The sequence below is a fragment of the Bos indicus genome, chromosome 2 (genome assembly GCF_029378745.1).
Source record: "Bos indicus isolate NIAB-ARS_2022 breed Sahiwal x Tharparkar chromosome 2, NIAB-ARS_B.indTharparkar_mat_pri_1.0, whole genome shotgun sequence".
Lineage (NCBI taxonomy): Eukaryota > Metazoa > Chordata > Mammalia > Artiodactyla > Bovidae > Bos > Bos indicus.
The window spans coordinates 113,752,062-113,773,041 of record NC_091761.1 but is presented as its reverse complement, the minus strand read 5'-3'; the positions used below and the strand labels follow the sequence as shown (position 1 = coordinate 113,773,041).

The 20,980-nt window shown below is 39.9% G+C and overlaps 1 protein-coding gene across 1 annotated transcript in view; it reads right to left on the bottom strand.

The window, feature by feature from the left end:
• NYAP2 (neuronal tyrosine-phosphorylated phosphoinositide-3-kinase adaptor 2) overlaps positions 1–20,980 on the bottom strand; it is a 321,945-nt gene that overhangs the window by 41,735 nt on the left and 259,230 nt on the right. The window contains exon 6 of the mRNA XM_070773227.1: positions 14,886–14,989. Within this exon, the coding sequence (XP_070629328.1) occupies positions 14,886–14,989 (104 nt within the window). The remainder of the gene's footprint in view (positions 1–14,885; positions 14,990–20,980) is intronic.

Here is a 20,980-nt window from a genome sequence, read left to right as displayed (position 1 = left end):
TTCCACCCTTACCATTAATTTATTCATTCAATACAGACTAAGACAGCAGACACAGAGAACATACTTGTGGTTGCTAAGGGGCAGGGGGGAGGGGCATGGGAAGGGATGAACTAGGAGACTGGGGTTAGCAGTTGCAAAGTATTACGCATAGAATGGATAAACGAGTTCTACTGTACAGCACAGGGAACTCTACTCAATATCCTGCGATAAATGTAATGGAAAAGAATATGGAAAAGAACATATACTGGATATGTATATATGCCTGAATCACTTTGCTGTACACCAGAAATTAGCGCAGTATTATAAATCAACTGTACTTCAATAAGATAAATTTTAAAAAACATATAGACTGACGGGGCTTCCCTGATAGTTCAGTTGGTAAAAAAAAAATCCACCTGCAATGCAGGAGACCTGGGTTGGGAAGATCCCCCGGAGAAGGGAACGGCTACTCAGTTCAGTGTTCTGACCTGGAGAATTCCAGGGACTGTATAGTCCATGCAGTCGCAAAGAGTTGGACACGACTGAGCGACTTTCACTTTCACTATCATAGACTGACAACTAGAGATGTCCAAGTGAAAATATGCATTCCAGCCCTCAAAGAGCCTACATCTTCATGAAAACCATTGCGGTCTGCATCTTTATAACCAAAGAACTACGCCTTGGAAAAAATTTTTAAAAAGAGGGGTTCTCTGGTCAAACATACTTGAGAAGCATGACTTGTGAAATCCTCCTCTTTGCACTTTCCAATGCACATCTATAAATGTAGATACACCAAATGGACATGAGTTTGAGCAAACTCCGGGAGACAGTGAAGGACAGAGGAGTCTGGTCTGCTGCAGTCCATGGGGTTGCAAAGAGTCGGACACAATTTAAAGACTTAACAACAACAAAAACATGTTGAATAGCTATATGACTAAAAATAGGCATTTACATTTAGACATTCTAGCTTAAAATGTGCTTTCATATGAATCAGCTCATGTCACATGGATATAGAAGTCAAAATACCTAGAAATTCCATGAAACCCAGGAAAGCCACCGTTGGATGTAAATACTTCCCATGGAAGGCTTCTTCAAGGGTTCCTGCTCCACTGTTGAGATTTGTATCAGACAAGTGACAACACAGAGTGGGTTTCTTCCTGGGCTGTATCCTAAATGATGTGGCTTTGGCTCTGCTGGTTTCTCCCAAAATGCCTCTGCCCTTGTCTAACTCAAAGTTGACTTAACTTTCAAAATTGACTGGTTTGGGTAAGATGACTTTTGATACCTTTGGGTCCTTCAAATAACTTCCTCATTTTCTGGAAGGAAAGTCATTCTATGCAGCATTCCACACACCACCCATGTCAAAATAGATGACAACCAGGGATTATTAACAGCCTGGCGTGCTGCAGTCCATGGGGTCACAAAGAGTCGGACACGACTGAGCCACTGAACTGAACTGAACTGATTGCAGCATTTACTTTAGAAAACAGAGGCTTTGGAGTGATTGCATGGCTTTTTCTCCCCCCATCCCCACTTTAAAGTGTCTGCTCATTAGATGGCTGTGGAAGCCCAGAGAAATCTTGTTGAATGTATTATCTATCTTTTTGTGTGTTGTTGGTTAAATCTACAAGAATATTCTAGGTGCTGGTGTTTGGGTGTGCATGTTTGTGAGAGGGGTGCATTTTCTTTTCAGAATGTGGAGAGAGGTAGATGTGTTCAAGTGTTGATATTCTCAAGTGTGCATGCCTGTGCACACTGGCACACACACCAGTGTGGTGAGCTCTCACAACACCAGCCTGTGGTCCTCAAGAGAAGGATGCCACAAGGGACATCAGGTTCCTTCCAGAAGTTACAGTCCCAACCCCATCTCACTCTTGCAGACCCACTGCCTTGGCGATGCCTTGTTCAGTTGAAGTCTTAATTGAATTCATCCCTCTACTAAGTAGCTTTAATCTAGAAAAGTTATAAGGCAGTATCAAGAAAATCAAAGAATGATTAAACAAATGGTTGAAAGAAAATGAAGGAAGGTGAGTTTTATAAAGAGATTAAGTTCAGAGAGACAGCTATTTACAGTAGAAAATAAAGCAGGAGATAAATAGCTAGACTCTCCTGGACTTACAGTCACTTTCGAGCTCTAAACCTTTAACAGGTAACAGATTTTCCAGCCTCAATTTTCTTGAGTGAAATAAGGGTATATTACTTACTTCTTAAGTATGTTGTGAGAATGAAATTTTAGGATACAACATTCTGAACACCATGCCAAGCACATAATCAGCCTTCAACAAAAACAATTTTAGTAATCTGCTTTATTGGGGTAAAGAACAAAGATTTGTCCAGCAGGTGAGCTGGGTGGAGAAACTGAAGCTGGTAAAGAATCTGCCTGCAATGAAAGAGACCCAGGTTCAATCTGTGGGTCAGGAAGATCCCCTGGAGAAGGAAATGGCAACCCACTGCAGTATTCTTGCTTGGAAAATCCCATGGACAGAGGAGCCTGATGGGCTACAGTCCATGGGGTTGTAAAAAGTCGGGCACAACTGAGTGACTAACACTAGAACTTCCAGAGTAAGGCACTCACAATGTGGATGTATAATATCTGTTATTCTGAGTCAGGTGTAGTCTAACTCTGAATATTCATACCATGTAAACCAATGATCCCCAAACTTTTTGGCACCAGGGACCAGTTTCGTGGAAGACATTTTTTCTACAGACCAAGGGTTGGAGCGATGGTTTTGAGATGATTCGAGCATGTGACATATTGTGCACTTTATTTCTATTATTATGAAATCAGCTCCACTGCAGATCAGTTCAGTTCAGTTCAGTCGCTCAGTCGTGTCTGACTCTTTGCGACCCCATGGACCACAGCCGCCAGGCCTCCCTGTCCATCGCCAACTCCCAGAGCCCACCCAAACCCATGTCCATTGAGTCGGTGATGCCATCCAACCATCTCATCCTCTGTCGTTCCCTTCTCCTCTTGCCCTCAGTCTTTCCCCACATCAGGGTCTTTTCAAATGAGTCAGCTCTTCACATGAGGTGGCCAAAGTATTGGAGTTTCAGCTTCAAAATCAGTCCTAGCAGTGAACACCCAGGACTGATCTCCTTTAGGATGGACTGGCTGGATCTCCTTGAGCGCCACGGCAGATCATTAGGCATTAAAACCTAGAGGCTGGGGAGCCCTGACATAAACATTTCTTGCTAATCCACATATAACTTAAGTGAGAAGTAAACTTGTCTACTGGTCAAGGGAGATTGCTCTTTTCAGGAAAGAACCTTAAGTCAGGTGCGCTAAACACGTTGTGTGTTAGTCACTCAGTCTTGCCTAGCTCTTTGAGACTCCATGGACTGCAGCCCACCAGGCTTCTTGGTCCATGGGATTTTCCAGGCAAGGATATTGGAGTGGTTTCTCATTTCTTTCTCCAGGGTTAAACATATTGGTGTCAAACAAAATCAAGAAGGAATTCTTCCAGTCAGTCAGGCTTTCTCTGCTCCATGACTTTTCAGTCTGCAAAATAGGGGTAATGATCCCCCTTCTTCAAGGCTCAGCCTGGATTTAGGGAATCACAATGCACAGAAAATGTCATAAATCCCAATGAAAATAGCCTCATTTTTCATAAATAATTTGGAACCAGTCTGTTGTTCCATGTCCTGTTCTAACTGTTGCTTCCTGACCTGTACACAGGTTTCTCAAGAGGCAGGTCAGGTGGTCTGGTATTCCAATCTCTTTCAGAATTTTCCATAGTTTATTGTTATCCACACAGTCAAAGGCTTTGGCATAGTCAATAAAGCAGAAATATTTGGATTTCCAAATAAGAAAAGGAGTACATCAAGGCTGTATATTGTTACCCTGCTTATTTAACTTATATGCAGAGTGCATTGTGAGAAATGCTGGGCTGGATGAAGCACAAGCTGGAATCAAGATTGCTGGGAGAAATATCAATAACCTCAGATATGCAGAGGACACCAGCCTTATGGCAGAAAGTGAAGAAGAACTAAAGAGCCTCTTGAAGAAAGTGAAAGAGGAGAGTGAAAAAGTTGGCTTAAAGCTCAACATTCAGAAAACTAAGATCATGGCATCTGGTCCCATCACTTCATGGCAAATAGATGGGGAAACAGTGAAAACAGTGGCTGACTTTATTTTGGGGGGCTCCAAAATCACTGCACATGGTGACTGCAGCCATGAAATTAAAAGATGCTTGCTCCCTGGAAGGAAAGTAATGACCAACCTAGACAGCATATTAAAAAGCAGAGGCATTACTTTGCCAACAAAGGTCCGTCGAGTCAAGGCTATGGTTTTTCCAGTGGTCATGTATGGATGTGAGAGTTGGACTATAAAGAAAGCTGAGTGCCGAAGAATTGATGCTTTTGAACTGTGGTGTTGGAGAAAACTCTTGAGAGTCCCTTGGACTGCAAGGAGATCCAACCAGTCCATTCTAAAGGAGATCAGTCCTGGTTTTTCATTGGAGGGTCTGATGTTGAAGCTGAAATTCCAATACTTTGACCACCTGGTGTGAAGAGCTGAGTCATTTGAAAAGACCCTGATTCTTGGAAAGGTTGAGGGCAGGAGGAGAAGGGAACGACGGAGGATGAGATGGTTGGATGGCATCACCGATTCAATGGACATGGGTTTGGGTGGACTCCGGGAGTTGGAGATGGACAGGAAGGCCTGGCATGATGCGGTTCATGGGGTCGCAAAGAGTCGGACACGACTGAGCGACTGAACTGAACTGATTCGTAAATAATATATAACCCTCGGTGATTACTATCTGTGGTTCCTCACCGATCCACACAAAAGTAGAAAAAGGTGCATTTAAAAGTTAACTTAAAATTACAAAGCTAAAGTAATGAAAAGGTCCAAAACAAGGTCCAAAAGTTTTCCCTGGATTTCTATAAGCATTATGTTCATTATCCCAAACTGCGAAACATCTCTGACAGGACGCAATTTTGCTGAAGTCAATTCTTCCTATGTAAATACAGATTGCAAAGTACACTTTAGACACTAGGTGGCGCCAAGCGTCCACTCAATGTTACTTTATTTTCCCCAAACTAGGTGGGCCGCCGCCCATCTAGAACCTCACGTGCATGTTTAACAGTTTGAGTTTTTTCTGGAGAAGGTTTCTAAGATGTGACGTCTGCTGATAAAACTGACAGCAGAGTACAAGCATAGCATTTAGTTCTCAAGTGGAGTTCTCATTCTGTAAAACTTTAATACTCTTTCAGCAGTTCTCTGTGTACAACTCAAACCAGACCTACAGTTAGGAATTCTTGATTTGTCCTCTAGACTTGGAGCTAAAGCTTCACATTCAGCTCTACCGACATTTTGAATAAATTTAGCAGTTAAATATTTTCAACTGCCTCCCAAAGCCTCTATTTTCTAAAATAGAAAAAAGTGACATAGAAACTTTAAAGATCGGCTTGAAAACGCATGGCATAAACTAATGTGACTGTAAATGGATTTAAAATCTTCAGCTTCACTTCCCCAAATACATTCATAGTATTGTTAGCTTAGTTAACTACATCACCCTTGGCATTTGAAGAGGAACAAATGGGAATTCCAAAAATGACAATAAGTAAAATAAAATAAATAAATAAATCCCATTGCCTCTGATTTTGCCTAAGAAATACTAAACAGTGGTAATTGATCTCTATATATTGGGACTAGATTTGGCATACATTCACTTGGCAAGGCTGAACGTTGTTAAAATTCAGGCTGCCTTGTTTCCATAACGTTTATAATGCAATAGCCTTAATGCTTTCTTCATTGACAAGGAAAAAAAATAAAAATGAAAAACAAAAGCAAGCAGCATCGATATAGTGGGCATATGAAAGTTAAATTGATATAATAGGATGAAATATCATAATGGGCGAGCTTGTGGGCAAATACACGTGCAGCTCAGAAAACAAAGCATCGCAAACTGAGGCCCCGGGAAGCTTTAAGGAAAGCCGAAGTTGGCAACAAATGTATCCTGTCTTTGCAGATAACAACTTCTCGGCAGCTCTAGCGTTTTCATTACGTTCGTTCACATCTGAAGCCAAGCTGCAGAGAAGCTCAGTGTCAGAGGACTGCTGGTATTTCTGAATTGATACCATTAGTCGACTTCTACTTGCTTTGCTTCCAAATCACATGTGGCATCTACAAGGTAAGAAGAGATGCCAACTACAACCATCTAATAAGATGCATCCTTATTAGAAGTTTACCGTCATATTAGATTAGATCCCCTGGAGAAGGAAATGGCAGCCCACTCCAGTGTTCTTGCCTGGAGAATCCCACGGACAGAGGAGCCTGGCAGGCTACAGTCAATGGGGTCGCAAGAGTTAGGCACGACTTAGCATCTAAACCATAAGACATCTTGTTTAATGTTTACCATCTAATAACATGCATCCTTATTAGATGGTAAACAACTGAATATCTAATTCCCTATTTGGAGGAGAAGGAATGAGAAAGATAATCGTATCAAGTGTACCTAGATGGGGTGGAGAAACCAATCTGTCTCAGATGCTGTAATAAAGAGATACACCCTCTAAAGAACTTAAAGTCAGTAACAAAACTCACTAAAAATCCGTCTGCTTTTTTATTATTACCGCCTGCTAGCTGTTCTATATAAGGTCAGCAATACAGGGTGGACAGAACCATCTCTCTGTGCCCATTGTTTTCTGAATTCCACTGACTACAATGACTCTTCTCCTTAGGACTTGTCAGCAAGCAGGAAATTTGCATTTTGGAAGAAGGAGAAAGCTATAAAGGAAAGAATTCTTATTTTTCTAACATGTAATTTCTGTCTAGGACTTTACATACATATGTTATCTTATTAATCCTCAACAACAACCATGTGCTGTGTGCTAAGCTGCTTCAGTGGTGTCCAAGTCTTTGTGACCCCATGGACTATAGTCCCCCAGACTCCTCTGTTCATAGATTCTCCAGGCAAGAATACTGGAGTGGGTTGCTCTGCCCTCCTCCAGGGGATCTTCTCCACCCAGGAATCCAACCCGCATCTCTTCCATCTCCTGCATTGGCGGGTGGGTTCGTTACCACTAGCGCCATGGGCAGATAATACTGCTCTCATTTTACAGATGAGAAAACAGACTCTGCAAAGTTGAACAATGTATTCAAGGACACACAGTGACTGAGGGCTGGAGCCAGGATTCCAGGGGAGGTTTTTACATCCTCTACCACTCACATTTTAACCAACTGTGAACCAGTTGGAATCACAGACGGACACTTAATAGGTACAAAATTTGGACAAGGTATGTAACCTCACTTTAGTATCCTTATTTGAAATTAATGAGATGATCACAGGGTGGGGCTGTAGGAAGCACACCTTCAACAATATAAGAAGGCTGTCGTCACTGGCCTGGCATACAAGAAGCTCATCGGGAATGACAATGAATGGTACATAATTTTTATCATGCACCTTCATCTAAGACTTCATCTTAGACTTCCCTGGTGGCTCAAGCGGTAAAGCGTCTGTCTACAATGAGGGAGACCTGGGTTTGATCCCTGGGTCGGGAAGATTCCCCCAAAGAAGGAAATGGCAATCCACTCCAGTACTATTGCCTGGAAAATCCCATGGACAGAGGAGCCTGATAGGCTATACAGTTCATGGGGTTGCAAAGAGTCGGACACGACTGAGCAACTTCACTTTCCTTTCCTTTCATCTAAGAACCCTAGAGATCCTTGTATCCTTCCCATGGGTTAAAGAATGCTGGATTATATACCTAAGCAACTGTACACCTTTTCCTGTGGCCCTGGTGGTTTATGGCAACAACTTTGATGCTGAGCAGGGCATACACAGATAAAGGTAGGCAAAGTCAGGTAGCAGGCACTCTCAGAGTTCATTTTTCCTTATCCTCACTCTAACTTGTCAATTTGTTCAAGATTTCTCAGAGAACATTCTCTTGTTTTGTTATACTCCGCCTCCTGCGCCAAGGGAGTAAATGCAAGATTACTGAGTGGGGGGATTGGAATCGGGGTAAAAGGATGGGTTTCTTTAGTTTCATACTACTCAATATTGGGGCTATTGAAAGACTGATCTTGAGATAATTGGCCTTTAAAAAGTGATCCTAAATATTCTGCCATGTGAAATATACACAAGCACACAATTCCTTCATAATACGTCGAAGTTTCTCAATTCAGATTGTGGTCCACTGCAGAAAGCAATCTTAGTTTCTGCCCTCTGAATTCTTTGTATGAAAATGGAAGCTAAATCATGCCAACATTTCATGACACAGATTACTGGATTTGCCTGTTATTGAAAGGTAGTGACAAAATCTTCTTCTTTAAATATGACACTAATTTAGGGAGGTCCACAAGGCACTACCGTTTTTATAAATCAACCAGGCAAGACTGCAGAGGGCACACAGTAGCTTTTGTTTACTTTTTGGCACGTGCATTATTTTAATACAATGATGCTATAATATACAGCAATAGATCAATACAACCACTGACACTCCTACTGGTCACATGAATTTATTCCACTTTTGACAAGCCTAGATCCAATCTCTTTGGTGAATAATATTATTATCACAAACAACGATAAATCCTTTGTAACATAATCTTTGTGAAGATGGCATTTTATTTTACAGTTTGAACTTTGTACAGACAAACCCTTCTCCAATAAGATGAGAACATTGCACAGTAAACTTAGTGGGGGTTTTCCAAGCACCTCCCATCAGGCTTTAACATATTTGGAAATAACTGTCAGGTTAACTTGTATGCAGAATGAAACAAACAACAGTAGTTATTTAAAACTCAATTGCATAGCCTGAAGGAGGTTCTGCGGTGGGGGAGCTATATGCAAAGAATGCAGTGAGTTCCGCTTCCCCTGATTGTATGTTCTCTTTCTGTTTTGCTTTTTTTTTTTTTTACCATCTCTATACTATGATGTTATCCCTGAGCATACAATCAAACCAGCTGTGTACAGGTACAAATGCAATGTAAACATTCTCTTAGCTCAGGTCTAATAGGACCTGGAAAATTACAGGGTCTCAAAAACAGAAGAAAAGTTCGTTCAACACCTGAGCAAGGGATGGTAGAAAAAGGGCCCCTTCATCAGGTTAAGTTGGGATGCCACGTGCTCTCCACCCACATATTCTGCCCTTTCTCTACTAATACTGCTTTCTCCCATCTCACACAAAACCTTAACTACTCGACGGGGGCACTTAACAGTGTATATGAAACTGATCAGGCAAAATCTCACGGCATACATGTTCCAGAACCCAGGGCAGGAATTTTGGTCTTGGCAAAACAAGTCACATCTATACTAATGATATACATGAATTCTAAAGAGGACTGAAAATGTTCTACTCTTAGAACTTGTGAAGCAAGGAATGTCACCCATCCTCGGGTACTGCCATGCAATGATGAAGTCACTAGCCACTGTCATCGCTGACCTGCAACACACCCTGAATTGCTTTCAGGGTGAAGATCAGAATGAGACACTCCGTGTCCTGGGAAAACAGGCAAATCAGCCCCATAGAAATAAATGCTTAAAGAGAAACTTTTTATGAACCTGGATTCTTGCATCTTCACTTTCTTAGTAAAGAACTAAAATCATGAACTGAGATATCCGTTCTTCGGGACTAGCAGTAACGTTCTTCTGAGATGTTTCCTAGGTGGCATTTCCCCCTCTGCTAGAATCACATGTGTACTGGCCCCTCCATTTTCTTCTGTGGAGCAGTTCCTCAGAGTCATCTGAGCAGCTATAACTCACAGGATATAGTTCTCAGTAAGTCCTCGAATAAAACTAAAACTCAGAGCTCTCACATTGTGGGATACTTTAACTTCAGCTAATCGAGAGCTTTATTTTCATTTTTCCACCTGATACAATGCACACAAGGTGACATTAACTAAGGACATACCCTCTGAGCTTACATTATTGAGAAACATGGGTGGGCACCGAGTAGATGAAACTAGAATTCCTTGCTCTGCCCTTGCTTGTGTATTTACATTACTATGCTCAGTCTTCTTTTGTCTTTAGTCTTTCTCATGCTCTCCAGGCTCCTACAGGTTCTGTGTGCAAATGTGCTGATTGTCTGAGAGTCAAATGAAAGCCTAGAACTCACACACAGTCTGAGAAAGAGCATGGGTCTTCTCAAAGCTTTAAGGCAAAGCATCACTGAGGTTGTGGGACCAGCAGAAACATCCCACGACTTTGAAGGTATTCAAGGCCAAGCGAAAGATTACATTGGATTGCGTGAGAAACACATTTTTTCAAGGATATATAGAAAGAGACATTTATCAAGAGAGGTATTTAGTAGGTCAACGAAAGCCACTGAGTGTCACACACTAAGTTGGGCAAAGTCCTTGTTACAGAATCTACTTAAATCTTAAATCCTAGTCTTTCATAGGTACGGATTCCTGATCTCTATCTTTGGGTGATTAAGTCTTTTTTAATGTATCTAGAAAACAATTGTGACATGAGTGACATCTAGAAACACACCTGGATGTGCGTCTTGCTGTAGATGCTAACACATTCATCTTCCATTATCTCAGAAACCTAGCCAGATGCTGGCATACAGACACAGCCATGGAGCCCATGGGAATTGAAAAGGAATTCTGCTCAGCAGGCAACCTGGGTAGGCTCTCATTAGGCCTCAGCAGAGTCATCAAGCTCAAGGAGGATGTTAGGAGCTTGGGGGGAGTCCAGAGGACTGCATCAAAAGAAATAACCGTTTGAGAAATGATCCTGAAGGGGCAAGTTGAAAGGGACTGGGCTTGTTTGCCTGGATAACAGCTTGTAAGCGCACAGCAGGATCTGGTCTGGGCAATGGCTCGGCTGGAGGGTGAGAAGGCAGCTCTCATCCCACATGGGTCCAGAGAACAAGAGATAATGGCTTTGGGGGGTGAGTTTTAAATTCCCATGGAAATTCAGGACCTCCAGATTTCAAACTGTAGGTCCAAAGGAAATGACAGATGGCCTTTGTCACCCTTCCCCAACATCAAGGAAAATCAGATATGATCTAGTTTACAACAATAAACCTTAGAGAGAACGTGAGTTTTCTGTTCAACACTTAGGTCACTGTTAGCTCTGTGACTCCCTGGTTTTACGTGGGGAGTTGTTAATTAAAAAGTGCATATGTTTGTGAATGGGTATGTGTGTGGGGTGTGTGTGTGTGTGTGTGTGAGATTGTGTGAGTATGTGAGAGTTTGTGTGGATGTGTGTGCTTAAGTGTGTCTGTTTGTGTGTGTGCGTGTGTGAGAGAGAGACGGAAAATGTGGTTCTCAACTCCTTCGTTCCCAGAAAAATACGTACAAACATTTCTTAGGAACAATTTACCAAAGACAGTGGGTGCTTCTGTCTGAAGACACTCTAGCTGCTCCCTTCTTGAAAGACGGTCTGATTTTCTCATGGCTGTGCTCCTTATTTTCTATTCCTTCACCGGCTGCTGGAGGTGACCCATTTCCAATGAAATGGGGCTCACTGATGACACAGGTCAGAGATGGAGGGATAATGTGAACATAATCTGCTGTCTCTAATAGTGCTCACACTTCTTCCCTCTGAGCACAGGCTTTCTACTTCACCACAGAAGAAAACGAGAAAGTGATAATATCCAACTTCAAAACATGACTTCTATACAGTTTTGCTCTTATCAATAAGAAAAGAAATAGCTTTGTCATTGCAGTTGCAGAAATTCCATCTAATTTCCAAAGATCTGCATTATGACAAATGCCAAAATATGTGGCTGCCTTGCTATGAAATTCCAAGGAAATGTCACTTTTTGCTAATTGTCCCATGACTGCTCTATTTATTCAGGAGTGAATTAAGAAAGAAAAGATCTATTTTTCTTCTCTCTGCATTTCAGAGAAGAGTATCTGTTGTATAAAAATTGTAAATGCTTTGGAACTCATGTTTCTTTCCTGAGTTTCCCATTTCCTCTTTTAAACGTTTTTTAAAGTTCCAGTATATTTCTACAAATCTTGTGCCTGTTTTACTACCTGAAGCCAAAAGAGACTGCAAAACCAAGCAAACACTACCTCCACTTTTTATATCAATGGCCTTGGAGGGCAATCACCATGGGCCTCATGCTCCTCTGTGGGTCAGTCAATCACTATTAACTCTAGATTCTTTGGCGTGGTCCATCATATCTGGTCTAGGCTCCTAGGGCTAAGGGTCCATCCGTTTTGGTCACCTCTGCCCATCTCTGCTGGAGTAACTTTAGGCCCTTCTGTTTCCTCCTGCGATCCTTCTCAGAAAGCTCTAACCATGATCCGAAGTGGTAAGCAAGAAATCAGTACTGAGGAAACTGAAAAGAGGTAAGGCATTAACAATCCGAAGCACACACACACACGCAGTTCCTGCTCTATGAGAAGAAAAGTCCCATCTCTTCTTAAAGCCAGGTTCATCAGTAGATAAGCACCACTGGAATTATTTCAGGGCTCACTGATTATTTTTGTTTGCTTGAAAGTACAAGATGAAAGTATAAGATGACATGGTCTTCCAAAGATTTCCTAGTAAGAAGTTTATCCATCTTCTATTAAGCTTTCTGTGTTTTAATAGCTATCAGGAATTCTGGTGTTGGAAAAACACTTTTAAAAAAGTGACCAGGGTAATTATTTGTGTGACAGTGTTAGGTGTTCCATCTCCTAATTTGTGTACGAATATCCAGTGTGCTTAAATGTCTTTCACCTTGGGTGAAACTGGCAAAGGGTGGACTTGGGTGACTAAGCAAAGGACAGGGTCATCTTTGTTGTAACTTAAGGTGACATCTCAGGCAAGAGCATGGGAATGAGGTGAGAAGAGGGACTTCAAAAAGTACTCAACTTCAGTTCAGTTCCAATTTGTAGCAATGCAGAGCAGGGTTCTTCTAAGCCATGTTCACCTCATTAGCTCAGAATATGGAAGAGGTGAATGCTACATCTAGTCACAACACACGGGAGAGAGTCACAGAGGTCAGCCTTCTAATTTGCAGTCCTGACAACCTATCTACAACATGGCTGGGTGCCAGAATTTCTCCTGGTTGGAAAGAAAAAGTGCACCAAACAAGTACCAAGAGGGCCTTTCTCTTGTTGCTGTATGTTGAAGAATGAAGAACACCCCATCAGATAAATGAAGAGCTGATAATGCAAAGACACAAAGATTGCACCTTGTTTCTGTTCTGGAAGTTACCCCCAAGAACCCTTTCATTGAGCATTGAAGGGGCTCAGGATGAAACAGCTACAAAGATAATAAGCCGAAAAAGCAAAGGGAACAAAGACCACAAAACCTCTCTATGTTACCAAAGTCTTGTAATACTAAGGTATAAGCACTTGGAAAGTTGATTGTATTAATGCAATCCTCTGCCAGTTAACTAAAGCTCTCTCCTTTCTGTATCCAATATTTTAAGCTTTAGAAAATCAACAAGTGTAATATTTTGCAATAGTTTTAATCAACTAAGATGGCAGTTTATCTTAGTGAGGTTAGTTGTGTTATTTATTTATTTATTCATTGTCTTCTTGTTTCTACTTCTTTTATACTGAAAAAGCATTTGAGGTGGATTCATTAGTTGTAAAGGCATTTAAACTTTTAAATAAGACACAAAAAATTCTAAGTGGCACTTGAGACACCCCCTTGAGAGAAACCTCTCATCTCTTGGGTTTGTAGATATCACATATATTCATAAATCAAATCCTGTGACTACTTAAGTGAGGCCAAAATACTAAAAAAGCACCCTGTATTCCATTAGAAAAAAATGCAATTAGTTTGCTTGGTTATGTTTTTAAAATAGCTTGACATTTTACATAATTGATGAATATGTAATTTTCTAATCAGTAATGGACAGTTCCCATGGAGGTATCATTATTAGTCTTTTAATTTACAATTTCAGAGAGTTTTATGAAAGTGAAGATTAAAGCTAAGAAGCGGAGAAAAACTACTGCAGGATAGCATTATCCTATTTAACACCCATAATATTTAACAGTAACCACAATTAAGCTTCACAAATTAAGTCATTGTATTGAATTCCTATTGGATGAGTTATAGGTAGAGAATTTATGTGTAGTGATTTTTTTCCCCATACTAAATTTCCCATACAGAGTTATGTAACCAAGTGAACATCAGAGCAACATATTGTACTATAAAGGGTTAAATGATACTGTAGCTTATGTCTTTATTTCTCGCCTCTTTTCTCCAATGATAATAGAGATCTCAGTTACCATGCATAAACACTTAAATTCCCTTACTGAGAACATTTCTGATACTGTTGGTGTAAGAGAGAAAGTAATTTATTTAAAGATTGCCTTGTTTTTCTACAGTTTTTGGTAATATCTAGATTATGTGGTTGGTCAGTTTGTCCTTATGAGCTAAGAAAAAAAGACTAGCTGCCATGTTCAATCCAAATGACTTGTTATAGGAATATTTATAAGGACATCAATATTCATTGTATCTTACAATCATGCTCCAAGCGAAATAAAAATAAAAGTTAAACGGCCACAAATATTACAGTATCATAGGTTAAGAACTAAACAATATGTACAAATTCATTGACAACATCTGTGCGAGTGTTGTGGACAAAACATTTAAAAAGAAATCTACATAAAACAAAGTTGATAAATTTATCAAATGTTGATAAATTTTCAGAGACGGTATAAAAGTACACAAAACATGGAAGAGAGAAAGAATTTTAAAAAAACAACCACTAAGCCAGTACATATAGTACAAGTTTACATTTATATTACAGAACGATGGGAACCAGAGACAAAAACGATTTGATAACAAACAGCAAAGAAAGTTGCACCAATCACAGGGAAGAAGGAATCTCCTTTTTAGATGAAAACACAGACGGCCACAGCTTATCCCAACCCCTACCCATCCACACATAGAAAAATAAAAGCAGATGCAAAAGTCGTTACAGCAACACATGACAGACAGAGGTGGAAAGCGTTTGGCATGTCGCATCACAGGAAGTCAATCACGATTGGCTAACGATGATGGTACCTGGCTCTGGTGCAGGTCACTGGCTTGCCTGAGAGGAGTAACAGATGGAGGGGGCACACCTGATGTGGACGCCGACCGCCCTAGTTTGCAGCTTACTTTCGGTTCTGTGAACAAGGAGGAAAGACAAAGCATTAGCTGAGCAAAGTCTGCAGTGATGAACCGGCTCTCAGACTTTCTTTTTGGTTTTGCAGCAGGTTCTTTCAATGCACTGAATTCTTCTGATGTATGCTAATCATTGGCAAGTGATGAAACAATTTCATAACAACAGATTAAAACGAAATTTGTTCATGAGGATCAGCTCCTGGGAATAAAGAACAAATCACTTAAGGTCAAGGCTTTGTTCCCTGTCCACTTTATCCTATTTACAATGAGTTTCTACAGAGTGATTAGGCTGGGAAGATCCCCTGGAGAAGGGAACAGAACCCACTCCAGTTTTCTTGCATGGAGAATTCCATGGACAGAGAACCCTGGGGGGCTACAGTCCATGGGGCTGCAAAGAATTGAACACGACTAAGCGACCGACACAACATCCCATTGGTTAAAAAGCCAATTTTTGGTGCTTCATTTTCAGCTTTGGTCCATGGTTCTCCCATGTCCTAAAATGTCTTTCTACCTTCTCCAAATTTTTCTTCTATCGTGCCCTCTTTTCATTTTATCTTTTCTTCTTTCTCTTATTCTTTCCTTCTTTTTCTATTTTCTAGCTTTCTGATTTTCAAGTTGTCTTGTGCTGGCTATTTTCACGATATACTGTTTTCAACGTATCATTTCCCTAATTTAAATTCATTTGCTTTTAAGTTTATAGATACTTCTGAGACCTTTGCAATCTTTCATAATAATATTATTTTTCAAAATTAAAAAGCCTTCTCCTAACTCTTCCTTTATTTAAGGAACCTAGATTGGCCACCCAGGTCATTGTCAGGATACTGTGGAGATTAGAATTTGGGGGATGGAAAGAGTTCCCTTCATCCAAGAAGTGCAGAATGTATGGTCTACTGAGGACACTAATTTTCAGACATATTTGAGGGTATTGTGCAGGTGATTCTAGTACCTACATACACACTCTAAAAATATGAGTGTTCAAATCTAAGTGTACCACACGTTGACATAATCTAACTTATAAATGAACATAACTTCCCAGGAGGCATAAGTCCTTGCATGTCTTAAAGAATCATCTTTTATCTTATAAAATAAAGGTAAAGGTAAGCATCTATTGGAATCCTGGTTGACATGTTTTTATAATGAGCCAATATTTCCATATATCCCTTTATGGCATTAACACATTTAGGTACATGAAGAAAATTAGACATTTTTTTTTCCTTGAAAAGGATAGCAAATAATATTTTTTACTATGAGGTTCCTTTAAAGTGTATGTGGAAGAGATTATCCGATGAGTGACACAATCCCATGCCTTTCATATTACCCGGCGTACCTACGGATTAACTTCCCCTGCTAGGTTTCCCGTCAGACTCCGACTTAATCAGCATCTTTCAAGCATAGACGCTGATATCTCTAATACACAGACTGAGACTTACCAAAATCCAAGCAAACTCCCAATTTCATCATGACCCAGAAAGGCCTTGCCTGACCCTCATTGGACAGTGGTCCGCATCATGTCTTGGTTCATCCACCACCCCTTTAGGGACTGCAGTTTAGCCATAAACCAGTCATACAGGGTGGCTTTAAAGTCCATTCCCAACATGGCTCACATGGGTTATGACATCACCTGCAGTGGCAGTGACAGGCTGAGATGACTACTTACAGATTCATTATGTACACATGCATATGCAGACAATAAACACATTTCTGTGTTCACACACACACACACACACACACACATACATACTCCATTGTTGCTTAATGGTATCATGTCATAGGGACAATTTTGTTTATTGTGAGTTTTTGGTTTATTTTTAGCATACTCATTTCACTCTTGTTTTCCATTTCACCTGGTCCTTCACTTAAATGCATTTGCAATCTTTTATGTTGTTTGTGAGACCAGGTTGGTGAAACAAACCATTATGATCTTGGACCCAAAGGTTTTTTGTTTTTTTTTTGGCCAAAAGGATGTTCTGAAAAAGTCTTGAAAATCCTAGAAAAGATACTGTTTTTATAACTGAGTCTGTTAGAGATTCTTGCCTGGAAAATCCCATGGATGGAGGAGCCTGGTAGGCTACAGTCCATGAGGTTGCGAAGAGTCGAACACAACTGAGCGACTTCACTTTCACTTTTCACTTTCACGCATTGGAGAAGGAAATGGCAACCCACTCCAGTGTTCTTGCCTGGAGAATCCCAGGGACGGCGGAGCCTGGTGGGCTGCTGTCTATGGGGTCACACAGAGTCGGACACGACTGAAGAGCCTTAGCAGCAGCAGTAGAGCTGATATCGAAGTTAAATTGTCCAGTTCACTCACCTTTGGAAATACACTGTGTTTAAGTCTTAAACAGTGGGGCTTAGGATCTATAGTACTGAAAACAATGTTTTCATCCTGAACTTTGTTAATATAAAAAATTGCCAAGGCTTTAGAGGACCACAAACAATGGAGATATGCCTCAAAACAGATCTAAAGTGTGGCTTTCCTCCCCTTAAAAAAAAACTCATTTCATTAAGACAGTCATTATAAGCTAGAAATTACTTATTCTTTGTACACCTAAGGAAAAACCTGTCTTTGTGTAATAAGCTACCAAAAACCTAGAGGTAAAAGTTGATGTTATTTGTGCAATTTTAGTGAAGGTTAAATATAAAAAAAAAAAAAAAACAAAACAACAAGAAAGAATAAGGAGGGGGAGATACACAGGGACAGAAAGAATGAAAGAGGACAATGGAAAAAAGGAAGAAGGAAGGAAAGTGAGGGTGAGAAAGTGGGAGGGATGGAGGAAGGAAGGAGAAAGGAGACAGTAACTTTAACTCCTTAAAATAAACTATCATCAAGATATTATTCTGCGATGTTTCCAGGCCAGTAATTCATCATCATCTTATGATTTTATTAAGGAAGTGCCAACTGGACTTTATTACTTAAGAAGAAAGAACTACTATCTTTCTTTTTATTCTTACTGGATACAATCTTTCATTGCATTTTTAAAGGATGGTAATCTCGCCATCATTTTCCATCTTCCCTTTAGGGTGAATTTAATTTCTGTTCAGGATTATGTTCCTTGGTGTTGTTACAGGAGAATCCCCAAGGCATCCACAGCTTCGAGTATGAGCACTGAGGTTTTCTTTGCTTTCAGAAAGAAAAGACAAATGACTGTTCTCAATCTGGATCTACACAGCAATAAGAGATTAGTGCATTTTCACTAAAGAAAACACTTTCATCTAGCGTCAAAGAAATAAGATCAGTCAAATTCTGGGGAGACATATTTTTTCTCCATCTTGTTTTATTTTTTCAGTACACAACATGGTTTTCCCTGGTCAATCACATTGCTGAAAGTTTCTAATCAATGACTTTGTGCTACATGGAGGTCACAGAAAGGCCTTTTATTTAATACTCCAAGATATACTGATTGCAAACTCTACTTTCATTTCTGGGGAAGGCATTTTGTTTTTTAAATAACACATTTGCTATTTGAGATAAACTGATGCTTGAGTAATAAAGGCACAGTTTTGCCAGGACTATACTAAAACCTTCACAGATTTCAAATGTTTTGTTTTCAAGCTTCCATCACACATCATAGCAAATGTATCTGATGCCCTCATATCCTACATTAAATGTAAATTTTATTATATAAAACTGGAATACATTTTTATAATTTTACTTTGAAATTACTGGACTGTGAATAATCCAATTAATTCATGATTGGCTATGATTTCTAGACAGTAATCATGCACGCTCAGGAATCCTTATAGAATTAGACAATCTAATCTGGAATTTATTTTCAGGTGTAATGAAACTGTTTTAATGTTAAACTTAACAATTAATTAAATTGACCTACATTTTGTGTTGATTAGTTACATTTTGTATTGATTTAGTTAGATATTCATTCATGTTAATGTGGAAGTTTCATTTGGAATTTTGGTGCTACTATTTTTTTTAAGTATCAAGTATTTGCAGCCATGAAGTCAAAAGAGACTTGCTTTTTGAAACGAAAGCTATGGCAAACTTAACATATTAAAAAGCAGAGACATCACTTTGATGACAAAGGTCTGTATAGTCAAAGCTATGGTTTTTCCAGTACTCATGTATGGATGTGAGAGTTGGACCATAAAGAAGGCTGAGCACTGAAGAATTGATGCTTTTGAACTATGGTGCTGGAGAAGACTCTTGAGAGTCCCTTGGACAGGAAGGAGATCAAACCAGCCAATCCTAAGGGAAATCAACCATGAATATTCATTGGAAGTGTTGATGCTGAAGCTGAAACTCCAATACTTTGGCCACCTGATGCAAAGAGCCAACTCATTGGAAAAGACTCTGATTCTGGGAAAGACTGAAGGCAAAAGAAGTGGGTGGCAGAGGATGAGATGTTAGATAGTATTACCGATTCAATGGATGTGAATTTGAGTAAACTCTGGGAGATAGTGAAGGACAGAGGAGCCTGGCATGCTGCAGTCCATGGAGTCACAAAGGGTCAGACATGACTTAGTGACTGAACAACAGCATTTGTATAGATCCATGAGAACCCATCAGCCCACAGACCCAGGCACTGTCACTATGATGCTGAAAGATGAAACAAATCTGATCAATTATGTGATCACTTTGTGACAGTGGAGAAAGAAAATCAAATGCAAAACTCCATCCTGGGAGTAGACATACTTCTTTCTCTTCATCTCCATTAGGGGCATTCCTCTAAGCAAGCATTCATATGGTACTGAATGAATCCTAGCATCCTTTAGTTATGGACCAAATTCTAGTGTTATCTGAAGGGTCAGGTAGTAAAACTATTGATGCTGGAGTAATTGGTGATTCTCCTTGGGAATACTGGAATTCTGGTAAAGATCTAAAACCCAGATAAAAGTGAGGTGGCAACCTGATGGATAAAATATATAATCCAATGTCAAAGGTAGAAAATTAAAGAATCCATTGCATACAAGAGAAAGAGAATCCCATGCACTTGCGGTTAGGAGTACCGGTTGTATTCCTTCTGAGTATCTGAGGGCTGGGCTTTCCCTTGCTTCCACTTTCTTATGCTGCTGCTGTTGCTAAGTCACTTCAGTGGTGTCCAACTCTGTGTGACCCCATAGACGTCAGCGCACCAGGCTTCCCCGTCCCTGGGATTCTCCAGGCAAGAACACTGGAGTGGGTTGCCATTTCCTTCTCCAGTGCATGGAAGTGAAAAGTGAAAGTGAAATCTCTTGGTCGTGTCCGACTCTTAGTGACCCCATGGACTGCAGCCTACCAGGCTCCTCCGCCCATGGGATTTTCCAGGCAAGAGTACTAGAGTGGGTTGCCATTGCCTTCTCCGACTTTCTTATGCAGAGACAATTTAAATCACACTGCTCATACGCAGGGATGCCCCCAGTGCTGTAATGCACGGTTAGTTTCTTACACGGCAACATGGCATACTGTAGCATTAACAGCTTTTTAAATTTGAGAGCCTCTTTTATTAAAACACATGATTTCTGAAATGCCCTTAAGATCTTCATCACCTTAGCTGAATATGAAGGTGTGCTTTAAAAAAAAAGATACTTGATTCCACATAAAAGAGAATTAAAGTATATGTTTATAAAGGAACATATTTTATCTATTTAACAAGTAATATATGCTAATTAAGTATCTTAAAAATTATTACATAAAAATTCATCTGCCAAGAAATAGAGGGAAAGGCATTTGATATACAGGATCAACTATTACCATGGGAATAAAAATTTAACTTCATGTTATGATGTCAAAAATAGAATAAACAAACAAAAAACAGAAAACTCTTTCATCCTCTGATATTAGGAATGAATGCATGGCATAAATAACTTCATGTATTTATATAATATGTGATATATGACTTCTAAATAACAAAAATAAAGAAATTCCAGGCTTAAATTTTGGTGTATCACTCACCTTATTAATGTAAATGACAATCAACATTGGACATCATACTAGTGATTCTTCTTTATACAACTGATTTTGTGGTTTAAAGAACAGCAAATATCCTGTGACAAAGGGTGAC